The sequence below is a fragment of the Carassius auratus genome, chromosome 3 (assembly GCF_003368295.1).
Source record: "Carassius auratus strain Wakin chromosome 3, ASM336829v1, whole genome shotgun sequence".
Classification (NCBI taxonomy): Eukaryota; Metazoa; Chordata; class Actinopteri; order Cypriniformes; family Cyprinidae; genus Carassius; species Carassius auratus.
Window position 1 is genome coordinate 12,610,979 of NC_039245.1, and position 14,059 is coordinate 12,625,037.

The 14,059-nt window shown below is 36.9% G+C and overlaps 2 protein-coding genes across 2 annotated transcripts; one reads left to right on the forward strand and one right to left on the reverse strand.

The window, feature by feature from the left end:
* Positions 1-173: 173 nt before the first annotated feature.
* LOC113048422 (uncharacterized) lies at positions 174-6,988 on the reverse strand. The gene is made up of 7 exons (XM_026210228.1): positions 6,753-6,988; positions 5,768-5,925; positions 5,527-5,656; positions 5,064-5,155; positions 1,795-1,939; positions 817-897; positions 174-439 (listed from the first exon to the last, which is right to left on the reverse strand). The coding sequence occupies exons 1-7, from the start codon at positions 6,955-6,957 to the stop codon at positions 333-335; spliced, it is 918 nt and encodes a 305-aa protein (XP_026066013.1). The 5' UTR covers positions 6,958-6,988; the 3' UTR covers positions 174-332.
* Positions 6,989-7,417: 429 nt separating this feature from the next.
* Positions 7,418-9,952, forward strand: LOC113048416 (coagulation factor V-like). Its single transcript, XM_026210216.1, has 4 exons — positions 7,418-7,601; positions 8,354-8,390; positions 8,709-9,308; positions 9,566-9,952. Exons 1-4 carry the CDS (start codon positions 7,534-7,536, stop codon positions 9,866-9,868), a joined length of 1,008 nt encoding a protein of 335 aa, XP_026066001.1. The 5' UTR covers positions 7,418-7,533; the 3' UTR covers positions 9,869-9,952.
* The last annotated feature ends 4,107 nt before the right edge of the window (positions 9,953-14,059 follow it).

The window sequence follows — 14,059 nt, forward strand, 5'->3', positions numbered from 1 at the left end:
ATATGCTTCTAATATGATGACACCATGTACTTTCACTTATATTAGGGATACAAATATGCTTCTTATATGATGACACCATGTACTTTCACTTATATTAGTGGTACAACTATGTTTTTTATACATCCTGCATATATATATTTATACTCATTCCACAGAACACACAATTCCAGGTCTTTTCAAATAGAAACTTTAATGCATTTTGTTCAGAACACACAATTCCAGGTCTTTTCAAATAAAAACTTTAATGCATTTTGTTCAGTATACAAACTTTTCAAGTAAAAACTTTTTAATTTCAACTTCAGATTTTTGACTCACTCGGGAAACACTCATTTTTAATGAACATTTTTCCTGGACATTGCCAGTCTTAGTTCTGCCATCTTCCCATTCAGGGCTGCTCCGATCTGGCCAGTCGAAACTGAGTGTCTTGACATAACAGCATCTGAAAAGGTAGATTTTAAAGAAAAAAAGTTTTAAGTATAAAGCAGACAAAACACTGGTCAAAAATTAAAGACAAAAATCTTTATTGCTCCTTTATTGCTAATATGATTGTCCATTTTTTTGCAAATATTTCTATGGGTGTGGTTCAGACGCAGGCACGAAGTCAAAAGGGGTGGTGGTAGCACAGCAGTAAAGGAACCTGGCTAGAATGCTAGTAGCCTGGAATTTGAAGTTCGAATCCCGTTCACCACCGTTGTGCCCTTAAGCAAGGCACTTAACCCCAAGTTGTTCTTGAGGAGATCTGACTAAGTCAAGGCTCACAACACTTTACATACAGACCTGTGGCAGATGATGTCAAATAGCAAAATCATAACTTACCCATTATAGCTTTCACTTTTATTTCATCCAGGGCGCTTCTTTTCTCCCCATCTCCCCCCTTTGAAACCTTGGATTCCCCTCCTGAGGAAAAAATATGTTTTTCAGTATGAAAAATAACCAGTATATAGTTTACGTTTTCATTATCAGCAGAATGACAATCAAAATGGCTGAAAACAGACACATACTGTCGGTCCATTTACATGCACAGCTTAAAGGTGTAGAGATTTGGGGAAAAAAAACACACAAAATGACTTATTTTCAATATAAAAACAATAACTGTTGTAACAGTGCGTAAATCAGACCTTTCTGTAATGCTAACGCTAATGAGTTTAAAGTTTTGTTAGCACTTTATGAATACCACTGTGACATTGTAATGTATCTTTGTAATAGATCTAATTTTGTCATTTTGGTTACATTTATTTATCCAAAAGTTTTTTATCAAAGAGGGACACACAATTTTATTTTTTATTTATATTTTAATTTATTTTGAAGGTGCATTGTGTCACTGTAAGTTATTAGAAAACTGATAAGCTACATTTTCACTGTTTACAATGGCAGTGCCTGCCGTCTCGTTTACAAGCATGTTTTGAGGCTTGTTTCCTGTTACACTTATGCACAAAGGGGAAATTTAGATTAAACTGCATAACTGAAAATCAGAACAAAATAAAGAGTACATTTGTTTTGAGCAATGTCTTTGTCGGTTGTAGTTTGTTTTTAAATAAAAAAAAAAAAATCAATTAAAATCGAAAATCGGGTTTGGTGTGAAAAAATCTGAGATTTTTTTTTTAAGCCATATCGCCCAGCCCTACCAGCAGCATTTGTCCGAATTTAAGTCTTAACCATTCTATTTCATCAGAAAACAATCTGAAAACAGGGCTTTAAGTGTAAAATACCGAACTTGTCTTTTAACATAACAAATGTGCCTATGGAATAAGCATTTTTAACTACACTCTACACTACTGTACAGACAATACTAACCTCTCAAATTACTTTTGATGAGTGTTTCAATGTCAAACACCCCAAGCAGCAAAATCCTTGCCATTGAAGTCCCACTAGATGCCTGGCAAGCAGAGCGCCACACACTTCGTGATACGTAAACACCTGAACCTGGGACAATTTCTTCCTGTTGAACAAAATGAAATAGATAGGCTTAAAAGTTTCGATTCAGTATAGTAAACAAAATATCCAGCATTCAAGATTTATGTACAATTGACTGTGTAAATTGGTCCCAATAGTATAATGTCAAGCATTCCTGGTCCCTACTGTCAATGTTGGAGATGTCATATTATCAATAAGTAGTGTGAAAAAGAGCCATTGCCACAAGGTACCAGGAAATTTGGGAGATTAGATTAGGACAAATTTACAGTAAATTGTATTCGATTATGACCAATTAATATACAGGGTTTTCCCAGGTTTGATCACCCCAAATTTAAGACTTTATTAAGACCATTTTAATGAAAATTAAGACCTACATCGCACCCATTACGCAGTCGTAAAAAACACCAGATTAAATCCCAATAATGACTATTACTAACAAACAAATGTTTTAATTAAAATAAATTTATTATAAAAAAAACTCATTCAACAATACACTGCAAAGTGATGTTTTTGGTAAATATCAAACATTCATAACAATAAACAGATAAACTAACTTTTCAAATCGTCTTAGTAAAGTTTCTCAGCATTCAAAGTGCTTCAACCATTGCTTCAGAGGGGTAGACAGATAGGTAAGAGAGATATAGATAGTAGGGGTGTAACGGTTCACAAAATTCACGGTTTGGTTCAATACAATACACTTGTGTCACGGTTCAGTATGTTTTCGATACAGCAAAAAGAAAGAAATGCCAGAGAATTTTATTATTTTTTAAATTAAAATTAACATAATAAAGTATGATATATATTTTTTACTTTTGACCAGTGATGGAGCTATAATAGACTCTTCTTAGGAGCATATAAAACAAAACAGCTCCTTGGAAAAAAATAAATGTAGCCTAATATTGTAATAGTTATAAAGTTATATTTTTAGTTCAGATTAACAATTTACAATTTTTCTTCCTGGCTTCCACCCGCTGTTCGATCCTTTAATAACGGAGAAATGTGAATGTTTCTCACTAGATCTTGCAGCGATGTTTTTACTTCTGTGGCGAATTCAAATGCTTTCTTTACTGGATCTCTTATTAGCGCTGTGTAGGGCTGCACGTTATTGGGAAAAAATGACATTGCGATATTTTATTTTTCTGTGATATATATTGCGATATTTTTTCATACAAAAAAAATGGGGTGAGCACACTTACATTCTCATTTTAAATGATTTAAACATCGACACCATCGTGTCAATTGATTAATATGCGCGAGGGAGAGAGAGCCAGACAGCGCTCGTGTTGTTTGAAGACTGATCGCTCTCTCTGTCTCTCTCACGCTCTCTCTCTCTCTGCCCTGTTAAACTTGCATGTGTTTTTCAGTCCTGTCAATGATAAACTTTCCCTCTATGATGGTTAAGCTGTGCAATTAATCCGCAAATCACATTCGTCAAGGGCCGGGGAGCAGCTGTCCCGTACAGTTAATGAATAACAGATCAACTACGACAGCCTACATCGCACATCCTGCGATGTGACTATCGTGGATTCGTACATCGCGATATCGATGCTTAAACGACACATCGTGCAGCCCTAGCGCTGTGTAGTAACAGTGTCGCTTGATCACGATCGGCTCGCGCTGCACTCGTCCAAACTGATAAACGGTCCTTCAACCACACAATAACGAGCAGTTTCGTTCCGCTTACATTACGTTTGCACATTTGATGTTGGAAAATGTTTTGGTCGCGCCGGCGGCTCTTTATGAGCGCGCTTGCCACGTGCAGCGTGCCTACATTTGAAATAATGAAATTTTGGTCAGCAGGTAAAATGGTCCAACGAACCGTTCAGTTAGAAAATGTGTAACAGTTACACCGAACCGAACGACACTTCCCCATGATGTCTCTCCTCTTGACTGGTTGATTAGAATGTTGATTCATTGCCGCCGGCGCGAAAACTAGGGGTTAACCGATTAAACGTTAAAAGAGAGAGCAATACAGTGCTCGTTGAAGATGGCGAGAGTGAGGCGTGCGCGGCCGGGGCTCTCTCACTGTTTGTTCTTATGCGCCCTGTCCACTGATCTAAATAATTAGTTGTTACGACGACTTATTCCTTGTTTTAATAAATCGTGGACACGTTGAACTAATTCCCTCCCTCATTTTGATTTAACGAATTACAACATGGCCAAAAACAATTTGATACTATTAATTAGTGAATGCTAAAGACCTATTTTTTTGTGAATTGGTGAATATTCAGGTGAATTATTTCGTGGCCACGAATTAATAATAATTATTAAACTGTTTTTCTTACCTGTGAAGACAGACCTTCAGTGAAGGCCGACTATTCTCGTACAGCTTTTTATTCCTTTTTTTGTTTGTTTTTGTGAATTGGTGAATATTCAGGTGAATTTTTTGTGGCCACGAATTAATAATACCTCAGCACATTTTACAAGACCCTTCTCGATCACAGCGGCAACGAGCACTTTGATCACTTGATTTAAAAAACAAATAAATACTAGAAATTAGACGTTCTCTGGCGTTACGCTAAACCCTGTTGAATTTTCACGTTGTTGTTGTTTCCCCCATTTCACCTTGCGTTGCAGTCTGGTTGACTTTGAATAAATAGGCTATTATAATGAAATTTAAGACCTTCGTTTAAAAAATTTAAGACTTGGACAACGGAATTTAAGACTATTTAAGGCCTTAATTTAGGAACATGTCATTTAAGACCTTTTTAAGACTTTTAAGACCCGCGGCTACCCTGATATAGAAGACAAGGTGATTGCAAGCAGTTTACATACGTTCCAACAGCACTGCATAAAAAAGTACGGTAACACTTTAGAATAAGGTTCCATTAGTTAATGTTAGTTAATGTGTTAATTAACATGAACAAACAATGAATAATACATTTATTACTGTATTTATTCATCTTCGTTAATGTTAGTTAATGAAAATACAGTTATTCCTTGTTAGTTCATGGTAAGTCACAGTGCATTAACTAATGTTAACAAGCACAACTTTTGATTTAAATAATGCATTAGTAAATGTTGAAATTAACATGAACTAAGACTTATAAATGCTGTAGAAGGATTGTTCTTGCTTAGTACATATAATAATACATTAACTAACATTAACTAATGGAACCTTATTCTAAAGTGTTACCAAAAGTACTCACTATTTGAACAGGGTTTGAAGGGCTGGGGAGAGACCCTGGACTGCCGAGGTGCATGGAGCTTCTGTTGAGCATTTCTTTTATCTGAGGTATCTCTGCATCAACAGGAAAAAAGGGTGTGAAAGACTGTAGCCAAAAAGTATAAGAATAGAAGTTTACTCTTTTGATCCTGTGAGGGAAATTCAGTCTCTGCATTTATTCCATCTATGTTTTAGTGAGACAAACTGTTGAAAACATCACGCTTCTTATCAGTCCTTTTAAAATAATGATGTGATGATGTAAGTCCCCATAAACAATTTACACCAGCCAATTTTACTGTGTGGGATGGCAGGCCAGCAGTCTGGTCAATGAATAAGAAACATTGGCAGGTCAAGTTTTATGATCTGACAAAATAAAAGCCCCCGGTATTTAAGTTTTACTGTGTGTGTGTATGTGTGTGTGCAGAATGGAAATATAATACATTTACCTGTAAAGATGAATTTTTTTATTTCTAGCAATTCTTGACGCACAAGTGAGAGCTCGTTGTCACTATTTTCTGCTTGTTCTTCCAAGGAAATGGAATCTAGGATTTCAGCCCCTTGATTGTGAATGGCAGCCTGTGGAAACATATAAATGAAATTATTTTAAATTAAACATACAAATTATTGCCTTAGTTATATATATATCATTATGGGGTAAAGAGTTAGTACATTAAACAAAAAACTCACTTTGGTTCCACTGACTGTGGCCATGGCAGTAGGGGGGTCATCCTCATCCTCATCCTCCCACAGACGTTTGGCAACACGGATTATCTTTCCCACAATGGCGTTGTCTTCGGAATCTTTCTTCGAACGTTTGTCCAACTTTCGCTCCAAAGTATTCATGTCTATGCAGAGAAATATCAGTCACCATTGCCACTAACACACTGATAGTACCAACAAGGGTCTGAGTTAAAGGGATGCTCCACTTTAAAATGAAAATACTGTCATCATATACTCACCCTCATGTTGTTTTAAACTTGTATGAATTTCTCTCTTCTGCTGAACAGAAAGGAAGATATTTAGAAGAATGTCAGTAACCAGACAGATTCTGGTCTCACTGACTTCCATAGTAGGAAAAAAAATAACGTTATACTATGGAAGTCAATGAAACCAAAAACTGTCTGATGACGTTCTTCTAAATATCTTTTTTTCTGTTATCTGTTTAGAAGAAGAAATTCATACAGGTTTGAAACAACACAAACACATTCCTTGACAACGTGGTTTCGTATTAAGTTATCTATTTATGTTAATATAGCTTATTGCATGGCTTGGTTTAGTATGCGGCCTGTTATTTATTGATAACGGTTAACAAACCGCTGCGAAGTAACGTTAGGCCGTTGCCATGAAAAACAGAGCGTTGGACGCGGAACGGACTATTTTCTTTTGCGGAAGCAATACATTTTTTTTTTTTAAATCAATATTTTGTGTCAAATTATTTATTTATTTTGTACGTAACGTTAGCCATGTAATAAGAGGAATAATGTAGCCTATAGCGAGGCGGTTATTATTGAGAATGCAAGCCTTCAGGCTGATGCAAGGCCCCTCTGCATTCAGCCAGTCGGGGTTGTTAACGTCTAAAAGTTATAAACCGCCTCGTATTACATTATCCCTTACATTATATCCCTGTGTAACTAATACAAAGCAGTAAAAAAAACGTTAGGGTTGCACTTACCTCCAACTGATTGAACGGTAGCCATATAAATGGGGAATCCACCTTTTGGTCGTTTTCCCACACCCCACTCGACGGCAAATTCGTCTTCGTATGTAATCACGCCGTTTACAAAACTTTCCAGATCAAAATTTCGTATGTATTTAATGTGAACAATACTAAATTTCCCCTCATCAACCCCGGCACACCATTTCACAAGCGCATACATGTCTCTCCTTGTCGTGTCTTCTTCATTAACGTTCATCAGGTTTACGCGGGTGTTGCTATAGTGACAGAACTGGTTTGAAATACTGAAAAAAAAATCTCAATAAGAAAAATGTTTATTTTTTAAAAATCAAAACCAATATGTTATTGGTATTCTTATTGTTGTTATTATTATTATTATTATTATTATTATTATCTTAGTTTTAAAAATCAGATGGCCGTTACCGGAGGCTATTTAATCCACCAAGTAAATGTGCAAGAAAGCAAGGTCAGGCAAGGTTCAAATATAGACGAAGAGATACATTTTGATATTAAATTATATTTTCCAAATTAATTCTGGAGATTAAGGTTTTTATTTATTTTTATTTTTAATTTTTTAGAAGAACTGGTTTAATAAAGATAATTTAAGTGTATGTAAATATATTATTCTGACACACATTTCAGAAGGTGGCGGCAACCAGACACTGTTTGCCAACTGCCATAAAGAAGAAGAAGAAGAAGAAGAAGGTTCAAATAAATATTAGCTTGGGTGATTTCAGAGTCAATTATGGAAGACGGCATTTTGATTTTAAGTTCATAAATGGAGTATCGAAAATACCTTACCACGGGTGCAGCAGTTCCTGCGCGAACAGCACGTCGATGGAAAAGGTAAGTGCACTATACTGATAACCTTTACAATTTCGTGCGTGCATAAGACATAGCGTTAGTTACCTTAGCAATTATCTCTAGCAGCTACCTAACTTGAACTATACTGTCTATGTGAACTAGCAAGCAAGCATGCTTCTATTATTATTATCCGTTTCTGTTAAATTTAGAAAGCTTAAGAAAAGGGAAAACTTGAGTAATATTGACCTTTTCCGCATTTCATTCATGAGAATTGTTTATGTATAACCAGGGGTGGTCCGTGTAAAAGAAAAAAGAAAACCACACATTTTTTTTAGTTTTTCATTTATTTGTTAAAAAAAAAAAAAATAAATAAATGAACGAAAAAGTACACAGAACTTTAGGTAGGTTCAGAGCCATAGAAAGATGATTCTCGGTAGGTTTAAGTTTATTGTAGCCATGCAAAGAAAGGAGACATGATTGACATGTAAGTTAACGTTAATGTTGGAGAACAAATGCTGCTGAATCTAATGATTGGGGGAAAATAACAATAATAAAGTATACGTTTGTAAGTGTGTGTTTTGTACTGAAGTTTTAGCAACCTCAAACTGATGTTTTTTAAAAATCTGATTATAAAAATATCTACATATGTGTAAACTGGACCTTAAAAAATAATAATAATAAAATCACTTGAGAAATTGAAAAAAAAAAATCGACATAAATTGCCAAACCCTGAAGAAATGGTCAAGCTTAGTGTTAAAATACAATTCTCATTTTTTCTTATTTTCTTCTTTCAGGTCAGCGGCATGTTCAGGCTCCCCAAGGAGAAAAAAAGTAAGTCACTTTACATATGAACACAATGAAATTCTGTCTAATTCTACACTGATCTGTGTCAGGATTGCAGGCTACCTGCTTCCATTTTTATCATTTTACCTGCAACAACTTTATAAAGTCTAACTTAGTTATAATGTTATATTTGTAGTGTTTTAGCTCTAGCTCGTGTCTATTCACTTTAAGTTGGAAAGTTATTGTACAAAAAAAATCATGTGTTATCAGAGATTAAGGAAGCATGTTCAATTGAATACTGCCTTGAAGAATTGAATACCGCCTTGAAGTAATATTATTTTCATAAATATTGGTTTCCTATTTCAGGTATGTGTTTCTGCTGTTACCCTAAGTGATCCTGCACGCATGTCCTGTGGTCCTGCACTCGACTCCCATCATCCTGGTCCTGCACTCGACTCACTTAATCCTGATCCTGCACTCGTCTCCTGTGGTCCTGCACTGAACTCACATGGTCCTGATCCTGATCCTGCACTTGACCGACATGATCTTGCACTCGTCTCCTGTGGTCCTGCACTGAACTCACATGGTCCTGATCCTGATCCTGCACTCGACCGACATGATCCTGCACTCGTCTCCTGTGGTCCTGCACTGAACTCACATGGTCCTGATCCTGATCCTGCACTCGACCGACATGATCCTGCACTCGTCTCCTGTGGTCCTGCACTGAACTCACATGGTCCTGATCCTGATCCTGCACTCGACCGACATGATCCTGCACTCGTCTCCTGTGGTCCTGCACTGAACTCACATGGTCCTGATCCTGATCCTGCACTCGACCGACATGATCCTGCACTCGTCTCCTGTGGTCCTGCACTGAACTCACATGGTCCTGATCCCACACGCGTCCCCTGTGATCCTGCACTTGTGTCGCCTGATACTGATTCTGCACTCATTAGTACTATATCGGTAAATGTTAATAGCTGTCTCTATAAATACTATAAATATTATATAAAATAATATTATTATATTAAATTCTAAAAACTACTCCCGGTCACATATTAAGGCTCATTTTTGCTTATTTGTGAAATCTCAATAAACCAGAATGTTAATTGTTATGCAAGTTTTACTTTATAATAGTAAGATTAATACACATACTTTATCATTGCTATTTGGTATCCTTGGCTGAAATAAAATAACATTTTAAATTTCTTTGTGTGTTGCAGGTCTGTGAAGAACCTCCACTCTCATTCATACCACCAGTCCACCAAACCTCAACAAACACTTCCTGTGCATATGGGCAGGTACGGCAAACTGCTACTGTCGAGGATACAAGAAAACAGCATGAGTTGCTTCTTCTTGCTTTAAAACTCAAGCATGGACTGACTGATGAAGCTTTAGAAGACACACTTAAAGTTGTTAACGTTATAAGTCAGAGGCATGCTGTGTCATCTACCAAACATCACTTTTACAAAACTTTTGATGACTTGAAAAGAAATATTCAGTTTCACTACATGTGGTTTTATTAACAAAGTTCGGGAGAAGCACGATCAGATAATCATCCAATTTGGCACAGGTGCATCTCGTCTAGCTAATCATCTTAAATAGCACGCAAGCGTGTATATATATCCAGTCTTCCTACCTCCTGTCCCACGACAGTTTTTCGGCAACCCTCCTCCACCCCAACTCCTCACTTCTAATCTATTTATCCCAAATTAGGGATAGGGGGAGTCATTTGGGTTCGGGCTATGCTCCGGGCCCGGACCCCTCCCCCAGGACAGCACGCCAAAATATGCCTACTATTTGCCTTCAGATTAGATGTAAGGGTGAACTCGTGAAATATGTGAGGGATGCACAATTTCTGTAAACATTGAGGGAGAAAAAGTGGTTTGTCCTAACTGTCAATATTCTTGTAGAATAGCCGATCATATGAAACAGGGGCACTTCTTTATTGTTTTTCCACTAGAATCACAATTAAGGAATATGATGGAACAAGAGGAACTCTTCAGCCAGTTGACTAGGCCTAACAGTGCTGCTCACTCTAGTCCACTGACAGATATCACCGATGGTGAGCTTTACAAGAGGGTTAACAGAAATATTGAGGGCCAATCTGAGCATCACGTCAATCTCACACTAACCTTTAGCTGTGACGGGGTACCTGTGTTTAAGAAATCTTCTTACAGTATTTGGCCACTTCTCTATACAGTCAATGAATTACCACCTGATTTGAGAGCAAAACAAGTGATGTTGGCAGCCTTATGGTTTGGTCCATCAAAGCCAAACTGTAACACATACTTATCACCATTTGTGAAAGAATGCAATCAATTGCTTACTCATGGGTTTGAGTGGATCAGTGTAAATGGTATTCATGGCCGGTCCAAAGTATTTCCCTTGGTTGCAGTATGTGATTCTGTTGCGAGACCGATGATTCAAAATTTTAAGCAATTCAATGGAGAATTTGGATGTTCTTACTGTTTACAAAAAGGTACAGTCGTTGAGAAGGGTCAAGGTCATGTACGGGTCTATCCTTTTGAGTCTGATACTGAAAGCAGAAATCATGGTAGCAGCCTAGATTTTGCTCGAGAGGCTATAGAAAACCGCACTACTGTGAAAGGAGTGAAAGGACCGTCTATTTTGTCCTTGATCCCATCAGTTGACCTGATACAAGGTTGCGTACCTGACTACATGCACGCCTGTCTTCTTGGTGTTGCAAGATCTATGACTTATATGTGGGTTGGAAGTGACAATCATGAAAATCCATGGTATGTAGGAAGATGTATCCAAGTGATTGATCAAAAACTTCACCTTATTCAACCACCCTCCTGTGTCTCCAGAGTGCCTAGATCACTGCGAGAGAGAAACTATTGGAAGGCACATGAGTGGTACATGTGGCTTTTCTACTATAGCATCCCAGTGCTTAAAGGGATCTTACCAGAGTGCTATCTAATCCACTGGACACGGTTTGTGAAGGCTTTGGCATTGCTCTTAACTGAAAGTGTCACCTTGCAACAAATTCAGGAAGCAGATATCATGCTTAGGAGATTTGTGATGGAAATGGGGGATCTCTATGGTATACAAAACATGTCCTATAATGTCCATCTCTCTCTTCACCTTGCACAAAGTGTGCGAAACTGGGGTCCTTTATGGGCTCATTCAGCTTTCACATTTGAGTCATATAATCACAGCCTGCTCAAAATGATCAAGAGCACACAAGGGGTCCCTTTGCAGATTGCCAAAACATTTCAGTTACAAAAGGGTCTGCCCTTATATGCCAAGAAAACACTGTCAAATGCATCCTCTGAATGCATTTCAGCCTTTGAAGACTTAGTCCGTCCTACACACACCCAGAGTGCAATAAGATGTAAAGAGGTCATTGCACTTGGAGGCAGACATGAGAAAGTAAGACTTGAGCAAGATGACTACCTTGCCCTCCACAATGTAGCTAATCACATAGAGAGAGAACTTCTTGTCAGTTACCGTGACAGGGCAGTAATTAATGGTGAAGTTACGCACTCTAAAAGACATTCGAGAGAGAGAAAGAGAAACTCGCATGTTGTAGTCCTCACAGATAACAGTATTTTCAGTGTTGATAAGTTTGTTGTTGCAGACTTAGTAAGTGGGGAACACTGCTATGCCATAGGACATTATTTTGAAACAAAGCGACACAGTTTTTTTGCTTCATTGTCGAACCCACACCACTTTGTTGCTGTTGGCAAAAAGTTGGGGCATCTGACAGCTGTTCCAGCTGCAGTTATTCAGAGAAAGTGTCTCTTTATGAATCTTCCAAACCTGAAGGTTAATTATGTTTTTATGTTTTTGAATCGTAATGAGTTGACGAATTGATTAAAAAAACGAAAGGGGTCATAGAATGCAAAACATTTTTACCCATGCAGACCAAATGGTGAAAACACATTATTCTTTATAGAGTTTTCGCTTGTCAATGAAATGCTAAATGATAGTTAAAAAGAATATTGTCTAACTCTGAATACCTTGACATGAATTGTTTGTACTTGTCAAAATGTCATGTAATGAAATGCCAGTTAATAATAGAAATGTTGTATTTACTTGTCTGAATAGTTTGAAAAGATGATACTTAATGTCTGAATACCTCAAACGCCAATATTTAAAATAATCAAAATGTACTGTTTTATATATTATATCTGAATGTCTATAGTTGTAGATATTGTGTCTGTATTGTGTGAATACCAAATATAGTATTTTTAGTACAATAATTCAGTGTTTTCTTTGTCATTTTTGACAAATACATCCACAAAGTACCATAACCATATGCCACCACTTTAAAAATGCATCAGTATCACATGCATGTATGTTTACATACATATTTGTTTTCCACATATTTAAAATGTATGTAACATATTTATACTTAATGTTGTCCATATATGCGAGAAACCAATACTATACTGTAATATATGCAGATATATGGTATTATATATGGAGGAACTCAAATATTTTCTTCACATATTTGGACACATAAATGTTCATATCTGTGGCAGGCTTATATTGTGTTCTCAGATAAGTCAAATATATGTATACATATATGTTGCAGGCATATATTGTGTTCTCAGATAAGTCAAATATATGTATAGATATATGTTGAACATATATTGTGTTCTCAGATAAGTGAAATATATGTATACATATATGTTGCAGGCATATTGTGTTCTCAGATAAGTCAAATATATGTATCGATATATGTTGCAGCCATATATTGTGTTCTCAGATAAGTCAAATATATGAATACATATATGTCATGCTATTTAAAATATAAGTACATATATGGCCATATATTACATTTTTGTATGGGGAGCGATGCCCATTCGCGAATGATTCATTCTTTTGAGTCAATTCTGTTCAAAGGCTTGATGAAACCAATTGGCAAGCGAGTGAATCGGTTCGTGAATCAGTTTGAATGAGTCGTTCAGTTCCCTGCCGCACGCGCTGAGCGTCTGAAGCGGTTCACTCAGAGAGTTGTAACGTTTAAGATCATCAGCAGCGTTGAAAACGGGGCTATGGAACTTCACTGAATTGAAAGCAAATCTGCAAAAGCCATTATTTGCTTGCGATGGAGATCCTTATTAGATCAACGCGTGTGCTGTCTATTGTTTAACAGGTAATAACTTGGGCTACATTCGATTACAGTACATGATACCACTGTTACATTAGTTTGTTGTACGTGTGTGGCTTATAACAGAGGGGATTCAAGTTGAATGCATCTTCCAAAAGACAAAAAATAGCCGATTAAGATTTTATTAATTTTAATACAATCACACCGGTACGAGTATGTTCAGCGAGTCATATCATCAGCTGCTAAATTCAGATCTGTGATCGCTTGCTGGCGCTGAGCCAGAGACAGACGCTTTTTTAAAGCGCTGCACATTAACCAATCACACACGGTTTTGTTGAGCTTTTGAATGCAATGGCCAATCAGAGGTGTTCCGATGAGTCATCTCTGAAATGTCTGTGCTTCCTTCACTCGCTTACTGACTGAATACCTCTTCCTGGCTAATTCTCTCGTCAGAAACAACAAAGTGCAGATGTGTGTACGAATCTATAATTAAGATATTGATTTCACAGTGTTAACAGTTTCAGTGATTTTAATGGGAGTTTCTGAGAGTGATTGAACTCTAGACTGTCAGTGAAAATGATCTTTAATAATGTAAATGTTATTTGCTCTCTTTCTGAACAATGAAAGATTAGTA